Genomic DNA, 23,688 nt, shown 5'->3' on the forward strand with positions numbered 1-23,688 from the left:
TACATTGTGTTATAAAGTAGTTATAACATCATAACCACTAGCAGGTAGAGCAAGGAGAGCTGGTACATTGTGTTATAAAGTAGTTATAACATCATAACCACTAGCAGGTAGAGCAAGGAGAGCTGGTACATTGTGTTATAAAGTAGTTATAACAGCATAACCACTAGCAGGTAGAGCAAGGAGAGCTGGTACATTGTGTTATTAAGTAGTTATAACAGCATAACCACTAGCAGGTAGAGCAAGGAGAGCTGGTACATTGTGTTATTAAGTAGTTATAACATCATAACCACTAACAGGTAGAGCAAGGAGAGCTGGTACATTGTGTTATAAAGTAGTTATAACAGCATAACCACTAGCAGGTAGAGCAAGGAGAGCTGGTACATTGTGTTATAAAGTAGTTATAACAGCATAACCACTAGCAGGTAGAGCAAGGAGAGCTGGTACATTGTGTTATTAAGTAGTTATAACATCATAACCACTAGCAGGTAGAGCAAGGAGAGCTGGTACATTGTGTTATTAAGTAGTTATAACAGCATAACCACTAACAGGTAGAGCAAGGAGAGCTGGTACATTGTGTTATAAAGTAGTTATAACATCATAACCACTAACAGGTAGAGCAAGGAGAGCTGGTACATTGTGTTATAAAGTAGTTATAACAGCATAACCACTAGCAGGTAGAGCAAGGAGAGCTGGTACATTGTGTTATTAAGTAGTTATAACAGCATAACCACTAGCAGGTAGAGCAAGGAGAGCTGGTACATTGTGTTATAAAGTAGTTATAACATCATAACCACTAGCAGGTAGAGCAAGGAGAGCTGGTACATTGTGTTATTAAGTAGTTATAACATCATAACCACTAGCAGGTAGAGCAAGGAGAGCTGGTACATTGTGTTATAAAGTAGTTATAACATCATAACCACTAACAGGTAGAGCAAGGAGAGCTGGTACATTGTGTTATTAAGTAGTTATAACAGCATAACCACTAACAGGTAGAGCAAGGAGAGCTGGTACATTGTGTTATAAAGTAGTTATAACAGCATAACCACTAACAGGTAGAGCAAGGAGAGCTGGTACATTGTGTTATAAAGTAGTTATAACATCATAACCACTAGCAGGTAGAGCAAGGAGAGCTGGTACATTGTGTTATAAAGTAGTTATAACATCATAACCACTAGCAGGTAGAGCAAGGAGAGCTGGTACATTGTGTTATTAAGTAGTTATAACAGCATAACCACTAGCAGGTAGAGCAAGGAGAGCTGGTACATTGTGTTATAAAGTAGTTATAACATCATAACCACTAGCAGGTAGAGCAAGGAGAGCTGGTACATTGTGTTATAAAGTAGTTATAACATCATAACCACTAACAGGTAGAGCAAGGAGAGCTGGTACATTGTGTTATAAAGTAGTTATAACATCATAACCACTAGCAGGTAGAGCAAGGAGAGCTGGTACATTGTGTTATTAAGTAGTTATAACATCATAACCACTAGCAGGTAGCCTAGCTACTACAACACACTGACAGAGAGACATGAGACAGTACCCTGTGTTTATACAGTAGTTATAACAGGCCTTTCCCTAGATGTCATGGGATTCTGTTTTGGTAGTTGGGATATTGGGGGTTCCTGATCTAAGTAGATACATTACTAATTCAAAGGCCCCTGTCCTTCCCAGATGGCAGGATACCCAGGCCCCCACGGCATGCCCTCCATGACCAGTGGGATGTACCCTCCCCAGGCATCCCATGACACCTGGAACCACCACCGGCAGCAGGACCTCCCCATGTGGTCCCCCAACATGGAGGTAAGGATCTGGGGATGGACCAGTGTTGTACACCTGGTGCTCCCAATAACAAGATGGTACTGTAGTAGCGATTGAGGTTGGTGAGGGACAATGCACTGATTCTCTCTCTCTCTCTCAATCTCTCTTTTTCTCTTTCTCTCTCTCTCTCTCTCTTTCTCTCTTTCTCTCTCTTTTGCTCTTTCTCTATATCTCTCTTTCTCTCTCTCTCTTTCTCTTTCTCTCTCTCTGTGTCGGTCTGTCTCAGGACAGGGGGTCTCTGGACATGCAGGTGATGGGTCAGGTTCTGCCCCCCCTCCTGATGGAGGAACAGTTGATGATGCAACAGCAGCAGATGGAGGAGGACCAGCGGTGGCTGGAGCAGGAGGAACGCTTCCTGGTAATAAAACACACACTATATATACATACACACAAACCACACACACACATACCCCACACACAGACACACTATATATACATACACACAAACCACACACACACATACCCCACACACAGACACACTATATATACATACACACATACCACACACACACACACACACTATATATATACATACACACATACCACACACATATACAAGCACACACACACACTATATATACATACACACATCCCACACACACACATAATGGTTGTACATACCTGCCTCCTGTAACCCCTCTGATGGTGATGCAGGAGATAACAGACCTGCCTCCTGTAACCCTTCTGATGGTGATGCAGGAGATAACAGACTTGCCCCTTCATGTTCTGTTTCAGGGTGTTTACTAACAACTGTAATTATGTTTTGCACTGGCTTCATACCCCTCAGTTATTTTAGTAGTACCGTATCATTATCTCTGAGATGTGTCCCAGAGCGCCTCAGTTCACTTCTTGGATAATTTGTTACTTTCAACGGACAAAGGCGGTTTCAGAGAAGAAAGGGGGAAACAAAAAGCGTGCGTGCGTGCGTGTGTGCGTGCGCGCGTGCGCCCAGGTGTGGCTCAGGCAAATTCCTAGCTAATGATAGGTTTGTCCCTCCATGCGCCGTCAAGTATGGTAAACTTATTTTGACCCAGAGTTGGTGAAAGCCAAATGATCTTTGCTGGAAAGCTGAGTAGGTTGTATGTAGTTTAGACCCGTAGACTCTTATTTCATACAAGGGGAGGGACTACTAGAAGAAAGGAAGGAGAGGACCAGGGGAGGGAGAGAGATAGGGAGGGAGAAAGAGACAGGGTGAGAGAGCGAGAGGTGGAGAGATAGAGAGAGAGAGACAAAGAGGGAGGAAGAGAGAGAGGCAAGCCAACAGAGAAAGACCACTATCTGGTAGCATGTTCACTTTGTGTGAGTCAATCAGCGAGCCAGTCAGTCAGTAAGTCAGCGAGCCAGTCAGTCAGTCAGTCAGTCAGTCAGTGAGCCAAGCCGTGTAAACAGGAGTAAAACTGGGGAACCTCTCTCATCCTGTTGATGGAATTCCTAGCAGCTCGCTCCATGCTCTCCTCCCAGGCACTGAAACACCCAGCAGAGAACAGCAGTCCAAAGGATGCAGGTTTTCAAGTCCTGCCTCGGAAAACTGGTACAGCATTAGGGAAGGAGGGAGGGAAGGAGAGAGGAATGTAAATAGTTTGGCAGGCAGCTGGCGTGAGACTGAAGTTTTAATAAGTTAACGGGCAGAGCAGCAGCAGGAGTACATTTGCTGCGCTGCAGGATTCTAAGCTGTGTACAACTGTTCCTTCTGTGTTGAAGTGCTAGAAAGATAAATAATTGAATGTGCCTACTAATGTAGATGTTAAAATATATTAGCATACTACAAAAAATATGAACATACTAGAAAAAAATATTAACATACTACAATTGATGCTCATCAAGAAATAACAGCGACAAGTGCACTGGAAAACCATTTAAAACAACTTTAGGCGCGTTACATCGCATTAGATAAAGTCGCTCAGAAGATGTGGTTTTAGCTGCAATCTAATGTCACTTTGCTTGTGGAAAACGGTATCGAGCGATGTAAGGGTTTTACGCATGCGCAGTTGTTGGGTCTCGCGCTTTCTGCAAGTTGGATGAGCAGCGCATTTACCTCAGCAACAGAAAGTCACGTCAAAGCTTAGCAAGCTTACATTAGCTGAAACCCTATATTACAATACAACACACACACAAATAATAATGACGACTCCAAGGATCAAGCGGAGAATGTCTCGTTACCATTTTGTCCTGTGTTTACGTAGCAGTGATTTGTATTTGTCATGATATTGTATATTCATTTAGATTTGATCTGACTGATTTGAATATCAGTGCATCAGATGTCATACCACAGTTATAGCAAAGTAATGTCCATTATCACTGTGATATAGAGAAATAATGATTGTTTTCCACATTGAAATCAGTCTGAGCATTTGTTTGTTTGTTCGTTCGATCCTTCATTTAACCTGCTGTGTCTCTCTCGGTCACAACCAGAAGCCGGATTCAAGGAATTCCAGAGGCAGCATTGACCGGGATGACTGCATCCTCCAAGGCCCAGTAAGTCTCCTCTTTTTACTTGGTTTCCCTGGATGGAATAACAGTCAACGCTATCTCATTTTCTCTTTACCTCTCTCACAAATATGCAAAATACCTTGGGCTTTCACTCAAAAGATGTTAAAGAGATTTTGTCTGGAGGGGGAGGGGGGTTCCCGTCAATGTCTCTCTGTTGTCTGTGCTTGTTGTACCACTCCTAGCCTGGGGTTGTGTATACAGTGAGTCAGTGAGTATTACAGTAAGTCAGTCGTACAGTGGGAGAGAACACTCCCAGACAGCCTGTGTAGTAACTCAGAGCCTCAAGTCAATCAAACCAGTATTTCTGTATTTACGCTGTAGTGCAGTATATTAGCAGGCATAAATGTTTTCCTTACTGAATGGTTTTGTGGTAAAATAGCAACAGGCCCCCTGACAGATAGATGCTATCAGTTTTTAAAACACGACTTTGTCTCAGAGAGCTTCAACATATAAATGCATAATAGATACAGTGCATTCGGAAAGTATTCAGACCCCTTCTCTTTTTCCACATTTTGTTACGTTACAACCTTATTCCAAAATGTATTAAATAAATACAAATTCCCATCAATCTACACACAATACCCCATAATGACAAAGCGTAAACAGGTTTTTTGAATTTGTTTCAAATGTATTAAAAATAGAAAACTGAAATACCTTATTTACATAAGTATTCAGACCCTTAGCTATGAACCTCAAAATTGAGCTCAGGTGCGTCCTGTTTCCATTGATCATCCTTGGAGATGTTTCTACAACTTGATTGTTGTCCAGCTGTGGTAAATTCAATTGATTGGACATGATTTGGAAAGGCACACACCATATAAGGTCCCACAGTTGACAGTGCATGTCAGAGCAAAAACCAAGCCATGAGGTCGAAGGAATTGTCCAAAGAGCTCCGAGACAGAATTGTGTCAAGGCACAGATCTGGGGAAGGGTACCAAATAATATCTGCACCATTGAAGGGCCCCAAGAACACAGTGGCCTCCATGATTCTTAAATTAAGTTTGGAACCACCAAGACTCTTCCTAGAGCTGGCCGCCCAGTCAAACTGAGCAATCGGGGAAGAAGGGCTTTGGTCAGGGAGGTGACCAAGATCCTGATGGTCACTCTGACAGAGCTCCAGAGTTCCTGTGTGAAAATGGGAGAACCTTCCAGAAGGACAACCATCTCTGCAGCACTCCACCAATCAAGCCTTTATGGTAGAGTGGCCATATGGAATCCACTCAGTAAATTGCCTATAATTTCCACCTTTTGTCTATTCCATTTGCACAACAGCATGTGAAATTTATTGTCAATCAGTGTTGCTTCCTAAGTGGACAGTTTGATTTCACAGAAGTGTGATTGACTTGGAGTTACATTGTGTTGTTTAAGTGTTCCCTTTATTTTTTTGAGCAGTGTACTTATGTAATTGTGATAACCTTGTTTTTCCAAAATGTGTAAAAAGTCAAGGGGTCTGAATAGTTTCTGAATGCACTGTACATGCTTACTACATAGGCATTCCATAAGCAAGTTGTATGTATTTGTTTTAGCACTCTGGGGATTTACCTTCAACTGGAAAAGGGAAAGTCAAGGGGTTAACAGATTTACACAGATCATCTTGGGACCAACAACTGTAAACACGTATATATATTGATCATTTAAAAAAAGAGAATGGTTGAAGATTTAGTCTTTGCTCTTTGAATTCATGTTAGGATACCAACATGTTTACTGGGCTTAAAAGGAGAAGAAAAGAACACTGACTGATATGAAGGAATATCCATCTGTTCTCATGTATAGAATGTATAATGTAGAACTATCAGAATATAGAATGTAGAACTGTTTGAACATAGAACGTAGAATTATTAGAACATAGAATGTAGAACTATTAGAACATAGAATGTAGAACTGTTAGAACGTAGAACTATTAGGACATAGAACGTAGAACTATTAGGACATAGAACGTAGAACTATTAGGACATAGAACATAGAACTATTAGGACATAGAATGTAGAACTATTAGAACATAGAATGTAGAACTGTTAGAATGTAGAACTATTAGAACATAGAATGTAGAACTATTAGGACATAGCATGTAGAACTATTAGGACATAGCATGTAGAACTATTAGAACATAGAACATAGAGCTATTAGGACATAGAATGTAGAACTATTTCATTTGTTCCCTGTCATTGCTCAGTATCATTACATTGAGCTGTATGGACAGCTGTGTTCTGAGCTGCATGGACCATTAGAAGGGTATAGCCCCAAACCAAACCCACACTTAGTTTAAAACACCGGCCACATTAATGCAGGAGCTCTCATGCAATCCACTCTATTTTACTGGGCAATTTGCAAAACCAAAATCTTGCTTCATGGCGAGATAACTGTCAGAATCTGTCTCCCTGATAATAATTATAGCCAGGCAGAGGATGAAGCCAAGGAGTGATGGATAGCCATTTAGCATGTTGCGTTGATGCACACAAATATTGAATACAACTCTCAATAACCTCTAGGTTATTCTGTAAACTTCAATCAGCAAGTGTTTTATTGACTTACATTTAAACAGGGAATACTGCATATGGTCTGTTCTACAGTTTGTTTTAGGGCTATCACAGTAAAGCAGAGATGTGTTTTTACTGTGGAACGCCATGTAAACTGGTGGTTGGCTGTGGTCCGGTTAGGTCTGTGTATCCAAGCAGCAGGAGTATTTTGAGTGTTGGTGGAGAGACCACAACACAGATGACACCAGAGAGACTGCTCACTGGGATGTTGTGGAAAAACACTGTTTGAAATGTGGAATGAATCCTGCTGGTTTATTTCAACTGCTTGTTTGTGTTTGTTTGTGCAGACAGGAAACCAGCACATATACCAACCCATAGGCAAACCAGGTAATGTCTCAGCCAATGTAATTACAGGTTTACCTTACACGTATTGTTGTCAATGTTCCCCTGGTTCTCTGACTCTAACTCTGACGGGCTCTGACTGGCTCTAACTCTGACTCTAACTCTGACTGGCTCTAACTCTGACTGGCTCTGACACCGACTCCGACACCGGCTCTAACTCCGACCGACTCCGACTCTGACTGACTCCGACTCTGACTGACTCTAACTCTGACTGACTCTAACTCTGACTGACTCTAACTCTGACTGACTCTAACTCTGACTGGCTCTGACTCTGACTGGCTCTAACTGACTGGCTCTGACTCTGACTGACTCTAACTCGAACTGGCTCTGACTGACTCGGACTGGCTCTGACTCTGACTGGCTCTAACTGACTCGGACTGGCTCTGACTCTGACTGGCTCTAACTCTGACTCTGACTGGCTCTAACTCTGACTGACTCTGACTGGCTCTGACTCGGACTGGCTCTGGCTCTGACTGACTCGGACTGGCTCTGACTGGCTCTAACTGACTCGGACTGGCTCTAACTGACTCGGACTGGCTCTGACTCGGACTGGCTCTGACTCGGACTGGCTCTGACTCGGACTGGCTCTGACTCGGACTGGCTCTGACTCGGACTGGCTCTGACTCGGACTGGCTCTGACTCGGACTGACTCTGACTCGGACTGACTCTGACTCGGACTGACTCTGACTCGGACTGACTCTGACTCGGACTGGCTCTAACTCTGACTGACTCTAACTCTGACTCCCTCAACTGTTCTAGAACATTCCTCAACCATTTTAACTGCTAAACTATGTTGACAGGCTGAGAATTTGGCTATTTCTGCTAGGCCTGTGTTAGTTTGTTGCCATAATAGTAGATATTTGATAGGAATATCGTTGAATCTGTGAGAGTTTGATAAGAAATGCTACAATTCCTGTGCATCTTCCATATAGTCATGCGTTGGTTTTATTCCTTATGTAACTGATTATGGGTCCTTCGCCTCCACATAACATGCATATATTGTACTATATGTTGTAGTTTAAGTATCTGTTGATTCTATTGTACGTATCTGATGGGTCCTTTGCCTCAACAGAACATGCAGCTCCACCAAAGAAACCCCCCCGTCCCGGAGCCCCCAGTCACCTGGGCAGTCTGGCCAGCCTGAACCCCGTGGACAGCTACAATGAGGGAGTGAAGGTAGACTGATGCTCACATCTTTATTCTACCATATCTACCAATCAAACGTTACACGCATTCTACAACAATCCAGTCATTTGGCTTCATCGCTCAATTTAAGCCCACAGATTTACATGTCTCAAAGTTGTTTCAATTTATTTGTAGTTATTGTGTTGGTATTTTACTTTTGCATGTGCACTCCTAAACAAAGTGTTAATCCATCATTTAAAAGCTAGAATCCTTCATTGAAATGAGAACAAAGTGGTTCACCCCACCTCCTGTTTCTGTAAAAAGCTGAGGGATGGACCTGGAGAAATGTAACCACGTTCAAATTCATAGACAGAGCTGTGGATGCAAGGACTGACCATCCATGATATCAACATGATAGTTGTAACCATGTTTTGAGGCTAGACAGTGTTTGTTTACATTTACTTTGTTTACAAACATCAGAGTAAAACAGGTTCATATGTTGGGTTCTGATGAGGTACGACAGTTGAACTAAGCTCCTGAGGCATTTACAAGTTATATTCTTCAAATATCAATGGGTATATACACTGAGTGGACAAAACATTAAGGACACCTTCCTAATATTGAGTTGCACCCCCTTCCCTTTGCCTCAGTTCGTAGGGTCATGGACTCTACAAGGTGTCCAAAGCGTTCCACAGGGATGCTGGACCATGTTGACTCCAATGCTTCCCTCAGTTGTCAAGTTGGCTGGATGTCCTTTGGGTGGTGGACCATTCTTGATACACACAGGAAACTGTTGAGTGTGAAAAACCCAGCAGTGTTGCAGTTCTTGACACAAACCGGTGCACTCTTATAGTGGGCCATGTAGAGGTCTTATAGTGGGCCATGTAGAGGTCTTATAGTGGGCCATGTAGAGGTCTTATAGCGGGCCATGTAGAGGTCTTATAGCAGGCCATGTAGAGGTCTTATAGTGGGCCATATCCATGTCTCAATTGTCTCAAGTCTTAAAAATAATTATTTAACCTGTCTCCTCCCCTTCATCTACACTGATGAAGTGGATTTAACAAGTGACATCAATAAGGGATCATAGCTTTCACCTGTATTCACCTGGTCAGTCTATGTCATGGAAAGAGCAAGTGTCCTTAATGTTTTGTACTGTGTTTAATTAATTTATACGTGCAAAAATGGATGTTGCAATTAAGGATTCTAACTTTAAGCTAAGAAGTTCATGACTATGCATCTAAAACATGACTAACTGGCCCTATTCCTGTTAGAACATTCCTACATGACTTTACCATGTTGGCCAGATCACAACGACTACCACTGTATTTCAAATACACAGACTTCCCCTTTCTTTATGACACCCAAACGACCAGAGATGTCACTATTTTCCGCAGTGATGGTTACTATGGCAACAGTCCGTTTGAGTTTCTCTGTGTCAGCACAGAACATCCAGGAGCGTTACCTTCCCTTATACAAACTGTTAGCTCTGCTCTGCTACCACTGCCTTGGTGTCATTAGGCTGCGTCACTAATGGCACACTATTCCCTATATAGTGCACTACAGTACTTTTGACCAGAGTCCTATGGACCCTGGTCAAAAGCAGTGCACTAAATAGGGAATAGGGGGCCTTTTGAGGTGCACCCTAAGCCTCAACTAAAGCAGTCCCAGCTGTAGTTCACCCGCTCTCTCCTCCTTCCCCAAACACGCTCATAAATACCACATGATCGACCAGGCAGTCAGGCCTGCAATGCACCCTGGGAAGGAACACACTCTTTCCATTACACTGCCTTCTTACCATCAGCATGGAAAGGATTTAACAAGAGGAATACTCTAATGTGGTTCCTTCTTCCTGAGAAAGAAGGAACATGTAAACACTGACATGGTCTTTATCAGCCCATCATGACTGGAACTGAGATGGTCAGACTGGGCTATGATATCATGCATCACAAATGGCTTCCTATTCCCTATATAGTACACTGCTTTTGACCAGAGCCCCATAGGCCCTAGTGGTAAAACGTTTTGCACTATATAGGAAACAGGATGTCATTTGTGACACTGTACTACAATGTACTCAGTACTGTACTACCATGGCAACCTGTTCCCTGTTCTGATGAGGGAGTTAGTGGGATTCATGCAAAAGATAAAAACATGTCAAATAAAACACAAAGGCTACATTTACGCAGGCAGCCCAATTCTGATATTTTGCCAGTAATTGGTCTTTTGACCAATCAGATCAGATCCTTTGCCAATAATTAGGTACATTTTCAGAATTGGGCTGCCTGTATGAACACAGACAAAGTTTCATGACCACAACATTTGAGTCACCACCTCTGTAGATATTTCAGTATTTACTCAACCAACCTCTCCATAACCTTATTTATTTGGATGAAACTTTGCTCTCTGGTGTTATTGCGTGTATTGTTAATGCTTGTTGCATTAATATTTTCTCCCTCTTCTGTCCCTCTTGCCTCTGCCTTACTGTTGTTGAACTTAGCCCTGGCGGGTAAGAGAACACTGTGAATGTGTGTGTGTACGTTCATACGCTCATGTGTGTGTGTGTGTGTGTGTGTGTGTGTGTGTGTGTGTGTGTGTGTGTGTGTGTGTGTGTGTGTGTGTGTGTGTGTGTGTGTGTGTGTGTGTGTGTGTGTGTGTGTGTCTCTTTAGACCTAATTTCTCACAGAATTGTCAATCAGTTGTTATTTGATGCTGAAAAAGCAGGCTATGGGTTGGGTTGAGTAGTGGGGTGGGACAATGGAGTCCATCTGTATCTCTGGTAACAGTGAACTTTTAATGCATCATCTGATTTGGGGCGCTTAACAAATGGCACCCCATTCCCTATATAGTGTACTACTTTAGACCAGAGCGCCCTGGTCAGAAGTATAGTATATAAGAAATAGGGTGCCATTTGAGACTCAACCAGGGTTCTGTTGTCTGTTCACTGAACCACTTCAGCCTTCTCATCCTAATGCATTTCTTCCATTCACCGTACTGACACAACACCTCTTTACCATCGATAAAGTGGGTCTTATAGCAGGCCATGTAGAGGTCTTATAGTGGGCCATGTAGTGGTCTTATAGTGGGCCATGTAGAGGTCTTATAGTGGGCCATGTAGTGGTCTTATAGTGGGCCATGTAGAGGTCTTATAGCGGGCCATGTAGAGGTCTTATAGTGGGCCATGTAGAGGTCTTATAGTGGGCCATGTAGAGGTCTTATAGTGGGCCATGTAGTGGTCTTATAGTGGGCCATGTAGAGGTCTTATAGTGGGCCATGTAGAGGTCTTATAGCGGGCCATGTAGAGGTCTTATAGTGGGCCATGTAGAGGTCTTATAGTGGGCCATGTAGAGGTCTTATAGTGGGCCATGTAGTGGTCTTATAGTGGGCCATGTAGAGGTCTTATAGTGGGCCATGTAGAGGTCTTATAGTGGGCCATGTAGAGGTCTTATAGCGGGCCATGTAGAGGTCTTATAGTGGGCCATGTAGAGGTCTTATAGCGGGCCATGTAGAGGTCTTATAGTGGGCCATGTAGAGGTCTTATAGTGGGCCATGTAGTGGTCTTATAGTGGGCCATGTAGAGGTCTTATAGTGGGCCATGTAGTGGTCTTATAGTGGGCCATGTAGAGGTCTTATAGTGGGCCATGTAGTGGTCTTATAGTGGGCCATGTAGTGGTCTTATAGTGGGCCATGTAGTGGTCTTATAGTGGGCCATGTAGAGGTCTTATAGTGGGCCATGTAGAGGTCTTATAGTGGGCCATGTAGTGGTCTTATAGTGGGCCATGTAGAGGTCTTATAGTGGGCCATGTAGAGGTCTTATAGCGGGCCATGTAGAGGTCTTATAGCGGGCCATGTAGAGGTCTTATAGTGGGCCATGTAGAGGTCTTATAGTGGGCCATGTAGTGGTCTTATAGTGGGCCATGTAGAGGTCTTATAGTGGGCCATGTAGAGGTCTTATAGTGGGCCATGTAGAGGTCTTATAGCGGGCCATGTAGAGGTCTTATAGTGGGCCATGTAGAGGTCTTATAGCGGGCCATGTAGAGGTCTTATAGCGGGCCATGTAGAGGTCTTATAGTGGGCCATGTAGAGGTCTTATAGTGGGCCATGTAGTGGTCTTATTGTGGGCCATATAGAGGTCTTATAGTGGGCCATGTAGTGGTCTTATTGTGGGCCATATAGAGGTCTTATAGTGGGACATGTAGAGGTCTTATAGTGGGCCATGTAGTGGTCTTATTGTGGGCCATATAGAGGTCTTATAGTGGGCCATGTAGTGGTCTTATTGTGGGCCATATAGAGGTCTTATAGTGGGCCATGTAGTGGTCTTATTGTGGGCCATATAGAGGTCTTATAGTGGGCCATGTAGAGGTCTTATAGCGGGCCATGTAGAGGTCTTATAGTGGGCCATGTAGAGGTCTTATAGTGGGCCATGTAGTGGTCTTATTGTGGGCCATATAGAGGTCTTATAGTGGGCCATGTAGTGGTCTTATTGTGGGCCATATAGAGGTCTTATAGTGGGACATGTAGTGGTCTTATTGTGGGCCATATAGAGGTCTTATAGTGGGCCATGTAGTGGTCTTATTGTGGGCCATATAGAGGTCTTATAGTGGGACATGTAGTGTATGTTCAGATCTGTGTTTGTGTGGCCATAATAATGTGTTTGTCTATGACATTGTTTCAAACAACCCTTTGAATCCTAAACATAACACACTGACTTCTTCCTAAATGGGATCTGTGCACTTTTGACATGATTTAGGAATAATGCTGAATTCCAAATAACTCCATTATAGAATGTATTGTTTATTCCAGATGCTGACATCTTCCTAACATAACCTCTAACCCTCTTTAGACCCAATGTACAATTTCAAGGATATGTTTGACTTGATTTAGCCGCTGGTGACAGTCTCTACAAACATTTCAAATTCCTTGGGTTTTTGTCATTGTGATTTACTACCATGAATGACTGTGGTGTTGACTGACTGGTGATATATACTGCCATCTATTGGTGAGAGTTAAGAAATGCAAGGTTGAACATTATATGAATCATCTGTCCCTCTCTGTTATTTCTCCATCTCTGCTCACAGTGTATTTTTCTCCTTCATTCAGCTCCAGCCTCAGGAGATCAGCCCACCCCCCACTGCTAACCTGGACCGCTCTAATGACAAGGTCTATGAGAATGTCACAGGACTGGTGAAGGCTGTCATAGAGATGTCCAGTAAAATTCAGCCTGCGCCTCCCGAGGAATACGTGCCAATGGTCAAGGTAGGAGAGACACAGTGTTCATTATCTCCACATTCAATCAGCAGGGTTCATTGTAGCAAAACGTTTACGTTTCGTTCTTTTTGGAAATGTTTTATCCATTTGACCTTTTTTACCTTTAGTAGACTCTCTTATCCAGAGAGACTTACAGTAGTGAGTCATTTATCAGACGCTCTTATTCAGAGAGACTTACAGTAGTGAGTCATTTAGCAGACACTCTTATCCAGAGAGACTTACAGTAGTGAGTCATTTAGCAGACACTCTTATTCAGAGAGACTTACAGTAGTGAGTCATTTATCAGACGCTCTTATCCAGAGAGACTTACAGTAGTGAGTCATTTATCAGACGCTCTTATCCAGAGAGACTTACAGTAGTGAGTCATTTAGCAGACGCTCTTATCCAGAGAGACTTACAGTAGTGAGTCATTTAGCAGACACTCTTATCCAGAGAGACTTACAGTAGTGAGTCATTTAGCAGACGCTCTTATCCAGAGAGACTTACAGTAGTGAGTCATTTATCAGACGCTCTTATCCAGAGAGACTTACAGTAGAGAGTGCATACATTTTCATACTGGTCCCCTGTGGGAATTGAACCCACAACCCTGGCGTTGCGAGCACCATGCTCTACCAACTAAGCTACACGGGACAGAGCAGATTTCTCGGATTGGTTCATATGAGTATATTTGTGTTTCAGGATGTGGGTCTGGCACTAAGAACACTCCTGGCCACAGTGGATGAAACAATCACGTTACTTCCAGCTAGCACACACAGAGAGGTACGTTACTCAGGCATGGGCCATTTCTGATCCAGTACTATGTTAGTCCCCTCTGCCTTCTCTTATACAGGTCATTTTGTTTTAATTAGTTACATAATACTGGAATATATGCACTCTGTTCATTCACTGAACCTATTTCTATTTTATCTCTCAATATATTATAATAATAATAATATATGGAACATTTATGTTTTAATCAAGTACTATCTTATCTTAAAGGTGGAGATGGCCCAGAAGCTGTTGAACTCTGACCTGGCGGAGCTGATCAACAAGATGAAGCTGGCCCAGCAGTACGTCATGACCAGCCTGCAGCAGGACTACAAGAAACAGATGCTGACGGCCGCCCACGCCCTGGCCGTAGACGCCAAGAACCTTCTAGACGTCATCGACCAGAGCCGGCTCAGGATGCTGGGCCAGGCCCGGCCGCCACCTCACTAGCGCTGGGGGAGGAGGGTGTGGAGTGTGGGATGAACTGACTCGAACTCAAAGCTTCTGGCTGAATGACTGTCTGGACAGATGGAAGCCATGTGGGGGCGCCCTTGGGTTTGTTCACCTGTTCTGTCATGTCTAATCAGTGATTACTTCAAGGAAGGGAGGAATGAGGAAGATTGCACTGTGAAGGAATTTGAACGGGGCACTGCTTCTACAGGACCGTCATATGGACTGGACTCCAGGGGCATCACCAGGCAGACTAGCGACCACCTCTGACCCTCACTCCCCAACACACCACTCCTTTTTATAGACTTGGAATCTTTGAAGAGTTATTTTATTTTATGCTGCACCGATTGTGTCGGCTGACTAACTGTGAATTCCTACAGTCCCAGATTTCATCTGAAGAAGAATCAGGAGGCACACTTCAGAAACTGCTCCCCCCAGAGGACATATGGAGGATGACGTGGACAACAGAACTGAACTGGAACCTCTATGCTTTAGTAGACAGAACACTGAACTCCTCACGCTACGTCTAACATGTCTGTTTCATTGTTAACACTTGTCACAAGCTCAATAGTGATTCATGGAGGATCACAAACACTGGGATATATTTTGTCTTGGCTCAGTCGGCCATCTTGTCAAATAGGAGAAAATAACGGATGAAATAAAATGATGACAAAAAGACAAAGCTGTGACAGTGCTTTCCTGTGTTTACGAATGACAGCCAAAGCTGTGACAGTGCTTTCCTGTGTTTACAAATGACAGCCAAAGCTGTGACAGTGCTTTCCTGTGTTTACGAATGACAGCCAAAGCTGTGACAGTGCTTTCCTGTGTTTACAAATGACAGCCAAAGCTGTGACAGTGCTTTCCTGTGTTTACAAATGACAGCCAAAGCTGTGACAGTGCTTTCCTGTGTTTACGAATGACAGACAAAGCTGTGACAGTGCTTTCCTGTGTTTACGAATGACAGCCAAAGCTGTGACAGTGCTTTCCTGTGTTTACTAATGACAGCCAAAGCTGTGACAGTACTTTCCTGTGTTTACGAATGACAGCCAAAGCTGTGACAGTGCTTTCCTGTGTTTACGAATGACAGCCAAAGCTGTGACAGTACTTTCCTGTGTTTACGAATGACAGACAAAGCTGTGTGAGTGCTTTCCTGTGTTTACGAATGACAGACAAAGCTGTGACAGTGCTTTCCTGTGTTTACGAATGACAGACAAAGCTGTGACAGTGCTTTCCTGTGTTTACGAATGACAGACAAAGCTGTGACAGTGCTTTGCTGTGTTTACGAATGACAGACAAAGCTGTGAGAGTGCTTTCCTGTGTTTACAAATGACAGACAAAGCTGTGACAGTGTTTTGCTGTGTTTATGAATGACAGCCAAAGCTGTGACAGTGCTTTGCTGTGTTTATGAATGACAGCCAAAGCTGTGACAGTGCTTTGCTGTGTTTATGAATGACAGCCAAAGCTGTGACAGTGCTTTCCTGTGTTTACGAATGACAGACAAAGCTGTGACAGTGCTTTCCTGTGTTTACGAATGACAAACTAAGCTGTGACAGTGCTTTCCTGTGTTTACTAATGACAGACAAAGCTGTGAGAGTGCTTTCCTGTGTTTATGAATGACAGACTAAGCTGTGACAGTGCTTTCCTGTGTTTACTAATGACAGACTAAGCTGTGACAGTGCTTTCCTGTGTTTACTAATGACAGACTAAGCTGTGACAGTGCTTTCCTGTGTTTACTAATGACAGACTAAGCTGTGACAGTGCTTTCCTGTGTTTACTAATGACAGACTAAGCTGTGACAGTGCTTTCCTGTGTTTACTAATGACAGACTAAGCTGTGACAGTGCTTTCCTGTGTTTACTAATGACAGACTAAGCTGTGACAGTGCTTTCCTGTGTTTATGAATGACAGACTAAGCTGTGACATTGCTTTCCTGTGTTTATGAATGACAGACTAAGCTGTGACAGTGCTTTCCTGTGTTTATGAATGACAGACTAAGCTGTGACAGTGCTTTCCTGTGTTTATGAATGACAGACTAAGCTGTGACAGTGCTTTCCTGTGTTTACTAATGACAGACTAAGCTGTGACAGTGCTTTCCTGTGTTTATGAATGACAGACTAAGCTGTGACATTGCTTTCCTGTGTTTATGAATGACAGACTAAGCTGTGACAGTGCTTTCCTGTGTTTATGAATGACAGACTAAGCTGTGACAGTGCTTTCCTGTGTTTATGAATGACAGACTAAGCTGTGACAGTGCTTTCCTGTGTTTATGAATGACAGACTAAGCTGTGACAGTGCTTTCCTGTGTTTATGAATGACAGACTAAGCTGTGACAGTGCTTTTCTGTGTTTATGAATGACAGCCTAAGCTGTGACAGTGCTTTCCTGTGTTTATGAATGACAGACTAAGCTGTGACAGTACTTTCCTGTGTTTATGAATGACAGACTAAGGATGGTGTAGCATGTCATTTATTTTCCCTAATGGTGTTTAGCTGAATCATTTTTCCAATAGTTTAATAGATTTACATTCATATTTTAAACTTCTCGACATTTCATCAACACATGTTCCCATTTAACACCAACAGGAATGAATGAATACCTTAAAGGGTCATCTCAGCAGTACTTCTCATACTAATCAGCTATTACATAAGTCTTATTCATAGCTTACTGACAAGTTACCATGCTTATCATTTAGGTCTATCTGTGATATTTGCTGAGAAGCGAGAGGACACTTATTGACTGACTTTAACATGTAAAGTCATGATATTGATCTGGATATTGATCTTGGCTACAGCCAGTTCCTAAGCTATTCAACAAGGTGTATTATTCCTCCTGGTTCCCTCACCAGCTTTATCCTCAGTGGTCATGCAAGTGTCATGAGGCTCCAGGCATTGTTTTATGTTCTGATTGCAGTCAGCGTTGGAGGTGAGTGAACTGCATCAATAGCATCTCAGTGCATCGACTGAAAAGACATATAAAAATGAAATGATAAACAAATGAAATGACAAACAAATGAATGAATGAATAATGAATTCTCTGTGGAAAGGGATATACTGAGTAGCAGAATAAAGAGAGAGTCTTCATGTTTCTTTCATGAGTTGGATGATCAACCGTATAAAAAAACAACATGTACAACTGTTGTGGAAATTCTAACCAAGTGAGAGAGACTGTTATTTCTTCAAACAATCAATCTTTATTAATAAGAATTGCAATAACGACGCTGGTCAGTTATGCACTCTGAGGTGTAAGGCTTATATAGTCAAACGATCTTATGCAAGCATATACAAAACATGTGATCTTGGTATGTCTCCCGATCCCTCCTGTCTCAGCCTCCAGTATTTATGCTGCAATAGTTTGTGTCGGCGGGCTAGGGTCAGTCTGTTATATCTGAAGTATTTCTCCTGTCTATCCTGTGTCCTATGTGAATTTAAGTATGCTCTCTCTAATTCTCTCTCTTTTTCTCTCTTTCTTTCTTTGTCTCTCACGGAGGACCTGAGCCCTAGGACCATGCCTCAGGACTACCTGGCCTGATGACTCCTTGCTGTCCCCAGTCCACCTGGTCGTGCTGCTGCTCCAGTTTCAACTGTTCTGCCTGCGGCTATGGAACCCTGACCTGTTCCCCGGACGTGCTACCTGTTCCAGACCTGCTTTTTTCAACTCTCTAGAGACAGCAGGAGCGGTAGAGATACTCTGAATGATCGGCTATGAAAAGCCAACTGACATTTACTCCTGAGGTGCTGACCTGTTGCACCCTCTACAAACAATGTGATTATTATTATTTGACCCTGCTGGTTATCTATGAACATTTGAACATCTTGGCCATGTTCTGTTATAATCTCCACCCGGCACAGCTAGTAGAGGACTGGCCACCCCTCATAGCCTGGTTCCTCTCTAGGTTTCTTCCTAGGTTCTGGCCTTTCTAGGGAGTTTTTCCTAGCCACCGTGCTTCTATACCTGTATTGCTTGCTGTTTGGGGTTTTAGGCTGGGTTTCTGTACAGCACTTTGTGACATCAGCTGATGTAAGAAGGGCTTTATAAATAAATGTGATTGATTGATGTGTACGTGTGTGGAGAATGAGATGAAACTGGGGTAAAAGATACAGACTAACTGAATTGGTCGCCTCGTTCTACAGCAAAAGCTGGTTATTCTAGTCTTCTAGTTAGGTGTGTAAACAACAGCTGGTTATTCTAGTCTTCTAGTTAGGTGTGTAAACAACAGCTGGTTATTCTAGTCTTCTAGTTAGGTGTGTAAACAACAGCTGGTTATTCTAGTCTTCTAGTTAGGTGTGTAAACAACAGCTGGTTATTCTAGTCTTCTAGTTAGGTGTGTAAACAACAGCTGGTTATTCTAGTCTTCTAGTTAGGTGTGTAAACAACAGCTGGTTATTCTAGTCTTCTAGTTAGGTGTGTAAACAGCTGGTTATTCTAGTCTTCTAGTTAGGTGTGTAAACAACAGGATACAGTTTCTCTGATGTAAGCACCTTTTGCTGTCTGCCCAGATGGTGTGGTGTTGCACACCCACAAACACATACACAAGCAGGAACTTTCTGGAATGCAAGAAGCTATACAGCCTTAAAGAGATCTTGCATTATACAAGCATTAAAGAGGTTTAACCTCCCTTACACAACACAGGGTATAGCTGTGTTAACTCATCAAACATATCCTTTTGACACTCAGATTCTGATGAAATGTGGGATGATTCTGTTTTCAGTGGGGGTTCACTTGTCGTTTTTGGTAAAAAAATAAAGTATCTGTTGAAAGAAACCAAGCAGAACATTTGACAGTTGAGGAGATTTGTTTTTTTATTTATTTTTTATTTTTTTCCCCACCTTTATTTAACCAGGTAGGCTAGTTGAGAACAAGTTCTCATTTACAACTGCAACCTGGCCAAGATAAAGCATAGCAGTGTGAACAGACAACAACACAGAGTTACACATGGAGTAAACAATAAACAAGTCAATAACACAGTAGGCATTTTTTTTTGTCTATATACATTGTGTGCAAAAGGCATGAGGAGGTAGGCAATAAATAGGCCATAGGAGCGAATAATTACAATTTAGCAGATTAACACTGGAGTGATAAATCATCAGATGATCATGTGCAAGTAGAGATACTGGTGTGCAAAAGAGCAGAAAAGTAAATAAATAAAAACAGTAAGGGGATGAAGTAGGTAAATTGGGTGGGCTGTTTACAGATGGACTATGTACAGCTGCAGCGATCGGTTAGCTGCTCAGATAGCAGATGTTTAAAGTTGGTGAGGGTAATAAAAGTCTCCAACTTCAGCGATTTTTGCAATTCGTTCCAGTCACAGGCAGCAGAGAACTGGAAGGAAAGGCGGCCAAATGAGGTGTTGGCTTTTGGGATGATCAGTGAGATATACCTGCTGGAGCGCGTGCTACGGGTGGGTGTTGTTATCGTGACCAGTGAACTGAGATAAGGCGGAGCTTTACCTAGCATGGACTTATAGATGACCTGGAGCCAGCATGTCTGGCGACGAATATGTAGCGAGGGCCAGCCGACTAGAGCATACAGGTCGCAGTGGTGGGTGGTATAAGGTGTTTTAGTAACAAAACGGATGGCACTATGATAAACTGCATCTAGTTTGCTGAGTAGAGTATTGGAAGCTATTTTGTAGATGACATCGCCGAAGTCGAGGATCGGTAGGATAGTCAGTTTTACTAGGGTAAGTTTGCGGCGTGAGTGAAGGAGGCTTTGTTGCGAAATAGAAAGCCGATTCTTGATTTGATTTTGGATTGGAGATGTTTAATATGAGTCTGGAAGGAGAGTTTACAGTCTAGCCAGACACCTAGGTATTTATAAATGTCCACAAATTCTAGGTCGGAACCGTCCAGGGTGGTGATGCTAGTCGGGCGGGCGGGTGCAGGCAGCGAACGGTTGAAAAGCATGCATTTGGTTTTACTAGCGTTTAAGAGCAGTTGGAGGCCACGGAAGGAGTGTTGTATGGCATTGAAGCTCGTTTGGAGGTTAGATAGCACAGTGTCCAAGGAAGGGCCAGAAGTATACAGAATGGTGTCGTCTGCGTAGAGGTGGATCAGGGAATCTCTTAACTCTTAACCTTAGGCATCTTATTTCAAAAGCCGTTTCACTGGCCTGACAATGAGGTGGAACAAGTTTGTCTCATCAGAGGACACATTTATTGGGAACAGGGGATGGTATGTATCATTGTGTTTGATTCAAATACAAATTGAATGAGACAGGCCACCCGTATCAGGCAACCATCCACTCCAACTGAAGTACAATTGAACCCATGATATCATTTGTTAGTAAGTTTGTCTCTGTAAGGGGGACAGTTGACTAGTAATTGAACTTGTTGCTAGAATAAAATGAAACTATAATCACCTTTGGGTTTAAAAAAAGCGCTATAGAAGACCTATGTATTATTATAATAGTAATTAAATATTGTAAGGTTTAATTTAGTTGGAAACATAGAAGTCCATCGTGTATCTTAAGTTACTTCAGATTCCAGCCAGGGGTCATGCTGATTAGCAAGCTGCCATTTAATATTTAGTCATGACAATGCAACAGAGATACAGGTAAATCATTTAATATTTAGTCATGACAATGCAACAGAGATACAGGTAAATCATTTAATATTTAGTCATGACAATGCAACAGAGATACAGGTAAATCATTTAATATTTAGTCATGACAATGCAACAGAGATACAGGTACATCATTTAATATTTAGTCATGACAATGCAACAGAGATACAGGTAAATCATTTAATATTTAGTCATGACAATGCAACAGAGATACAGGTAAATCATTTAATATTTAGTCATGACAATGCAACAGAGATACAGGTAAATCATTTAATATTTAGTCATGACAATGCAACAGAGATACAGGTAAATAATTTAATATTTAGTCATGACAATGCAACAGAGATACAGGTAAATCATTTAATATTTTGTCATGACAATGCAACAGAGATACAGGTAAATCATTTAATATTTAGTCATGACAATGCAACAGAGATACAGGTACATAATTTAATATTTAGTCATGACAAATGCAACAGAGATACAGGTAAATCATTTAATATTTAGTCATGACAATGCAACAGAGATGCAGGTAAATAATTTAATATTTAGTCATGACAATGCAACAGAGATACAGGTAAATCATTTAATATTTAGTCATGACAATGCAACAGAGATACAGGTAAATCATTTAATATTTAGTCATGACAATGCAACAGAGATACAGGTAAATCATTTAATATTTAGTCATGACAATGCAACAGAGATACAGGTAAATCATTTCATTGTAATAATTTATTCAAAGAGGAAAGGCATTCCATAAACCCTGGTAGAAAGATGTGATTCAAAAACATCCGGCTACGCTTCCTACTTAATTTTTAAAGACCTTACAGTATCTTCATTATTTAATCTTTATTTAAAGTACAGTTGATTTTTAATAAGTACACATTGTATAAGTGCAAAAACTCCATTAATAGGTTGTAGCGCAATTATATTCCCATTTCAAATACATCCTGGTTATATTCTGGATACATACAGTATGTGCATGTTCCGGTTAGCTCTCACATAATATTACATGGTAACATCTAGGTCTATCTGTAATATTTGCTGAGGAGAGAAAGGACACCTATTGGCAGAAGCAGGAGAGCTGTGTGGATGTGGATGGTAGGAGCCCCACTGTTACTACAGCAGGTCACCTAGTTGCCTTCTGGAGGGATCCAAACCAGCATTGTTCTTCTCTCTCTGACAGTCAGTCAAACTGGCACACTGTTTCATCATGCTTTTCTTTTCTCCTGCCAACACAAAACAACATACAGTGTGCGGATATAACGTTCTCACTCATCGTATTCATGATTCATTCAGGACTATTTGTAATCATGGTAGTATCCACATTAATGTAGAAGTATTTGGAAACATATTCCATTCTTATTTAAATTAAAAATGACTCCAAAAATACACAATACATTATTTACCTTTCATTTCTATTGGGCACAAAATAATCCAAAACAAACAGCAAATGTGTATAGTCACAGGCTTGATGTAGTCATTTGCGTGCTATGAATATGGGACCAAATACTTAACTTTATACTACTTTAATACACATATAAGTGAATTTGTCCCAATACTTTTGGTCTCCTGAAATGGGGAGCTATGTACACAAAGTGCTGTATTTCTAAACGGTTCACCTGATTTGGATGAAAATACTCTCTAATTAAAGCTGACAGTCTGCACTTTAACCTCATTTAAAATCCAAAGTTCTGGATTAGAGAGTAAAAATAACAACAAATGGGTCACTGTCCCAATACTTTTGGAGCTCACTGTCTATCTTTTCCTCATGTAAGTCACGTGATCAAGTCCTGTCCAATAGATAGACTATTACTTTAGCTTGTACCAACTAACATTAAATCGGTTTTAGATTAGAGATATTCAAGGCTTAGTAAATCTAGGTTTATAATGAATCAATGATTATGTATTACATCACAGCTTTTCTTTTAAAGTGGAAAGTCACTGGTGCCCTGTGTTTTCTATGACTGCAGTGTATTAACACATTAGGGTTAAAACACCAGTTTCACATGTTCCACAATCAGTTCAGAATGTTTTATCAAATTCTGATATTGATTAGAATCACCTTTGGCTACTAACAGTTTCCAAGCTGTTGAACAGGGTGCATTATTCCTCCCGATTTCCTTACCAGCAATTTCCCCAGTGGTCAAACACGTATCCTGAGCAGCCAGGCATGTTTGGTTTGTCTGATTACAGTCAGCATTGGAGGCGGTTGAATTGCACGAATAGCATATCAGTGCATCGACTGAAATGACATACAAACTAAATGACAAACTGCAAATAACAAACAGCAACAAGGAGAGCATTCCATTAATGACAAACAAATAAAATGACAAACTGAAATGATAACATGCAT

At 41.8% G+C, this 23,688-nt stretch overlaps 1 protein-coding gene and 1 non-coding gene across 4 annotated transcripts in view; one reads left to right on the top strand and one right to left on the bottom strand.

Moving 5' to 3' along the window:
- LOC120048831 (focal adhesion kinase 1-like) overlaps positions 1 to 15,444 on the top strand; it is a 146,601-nt gene extending 131,157 nt beyond the window's left edge. For all 3 annotated transcript variants that reach the window (XM_038995095.1, XM_038995094.1, XM_038995093.1), the window contains 8 exons: positions 1,672 to 1,800; positions 2,045 to 2,176; positions 4,231 to 4,293; positions 7,133 to 7,172; positions 8,260 to 8,363; positions 13,407 to 13,562; positions 14,253 to 14,333; positions 14,553 to 15,444. In XM_038995095.1, the coding sequence (XP_038851023.1) occupies positions 1,672 to 1,800; positions 2,045 to 2,176; positions 4,231 to 4,293; positions 7,133 to 7,172; positions 8,260 to 8,363; positions 13,407 to 13,562; positions 14,253 to 14,333; positions 14,553 to 14,771 (924 nt within the window). In that variant the 3' untranslated portion in view covers positions 14,772 to 15,444. The remainder of the gene's footprint in view (positions 1 to 1,671; positions 1,801 to 2,044; positions 2,177 to 4,230; positions 4,294 to 7,132; positions 7,173 to 8,259; positions 8,364 to 13,406; positions 13,563 to 14,252; positions 14,334 to 14,552) is intronic.
- Positions 14,132 to 14,205, bottom strand: trnaa-cgc. Its single transcript has one exon. It is a non-coding gene; the product is annotated as a tRNA-Ala (tRNA).
- Positions 15,445 to 23,688: the final 8,244 nt, after the last annotated feature.

This window comes from Salvelinus namaycush, chromosome 5 (genome assembly GCF_016432855.1).
Source record: "Salvelinus namaycush isolate Seneca chromosome 5, SaNama_1.0, whole genome shotgun sequence".
In the NCBI taxonomy this organism is placed as follows: Eukaryota; Metazoa; Chordata; class Actinopteri; order Salmoniformes; family Salmonidae; genus Salvelinus; species Salvelinus namaycush.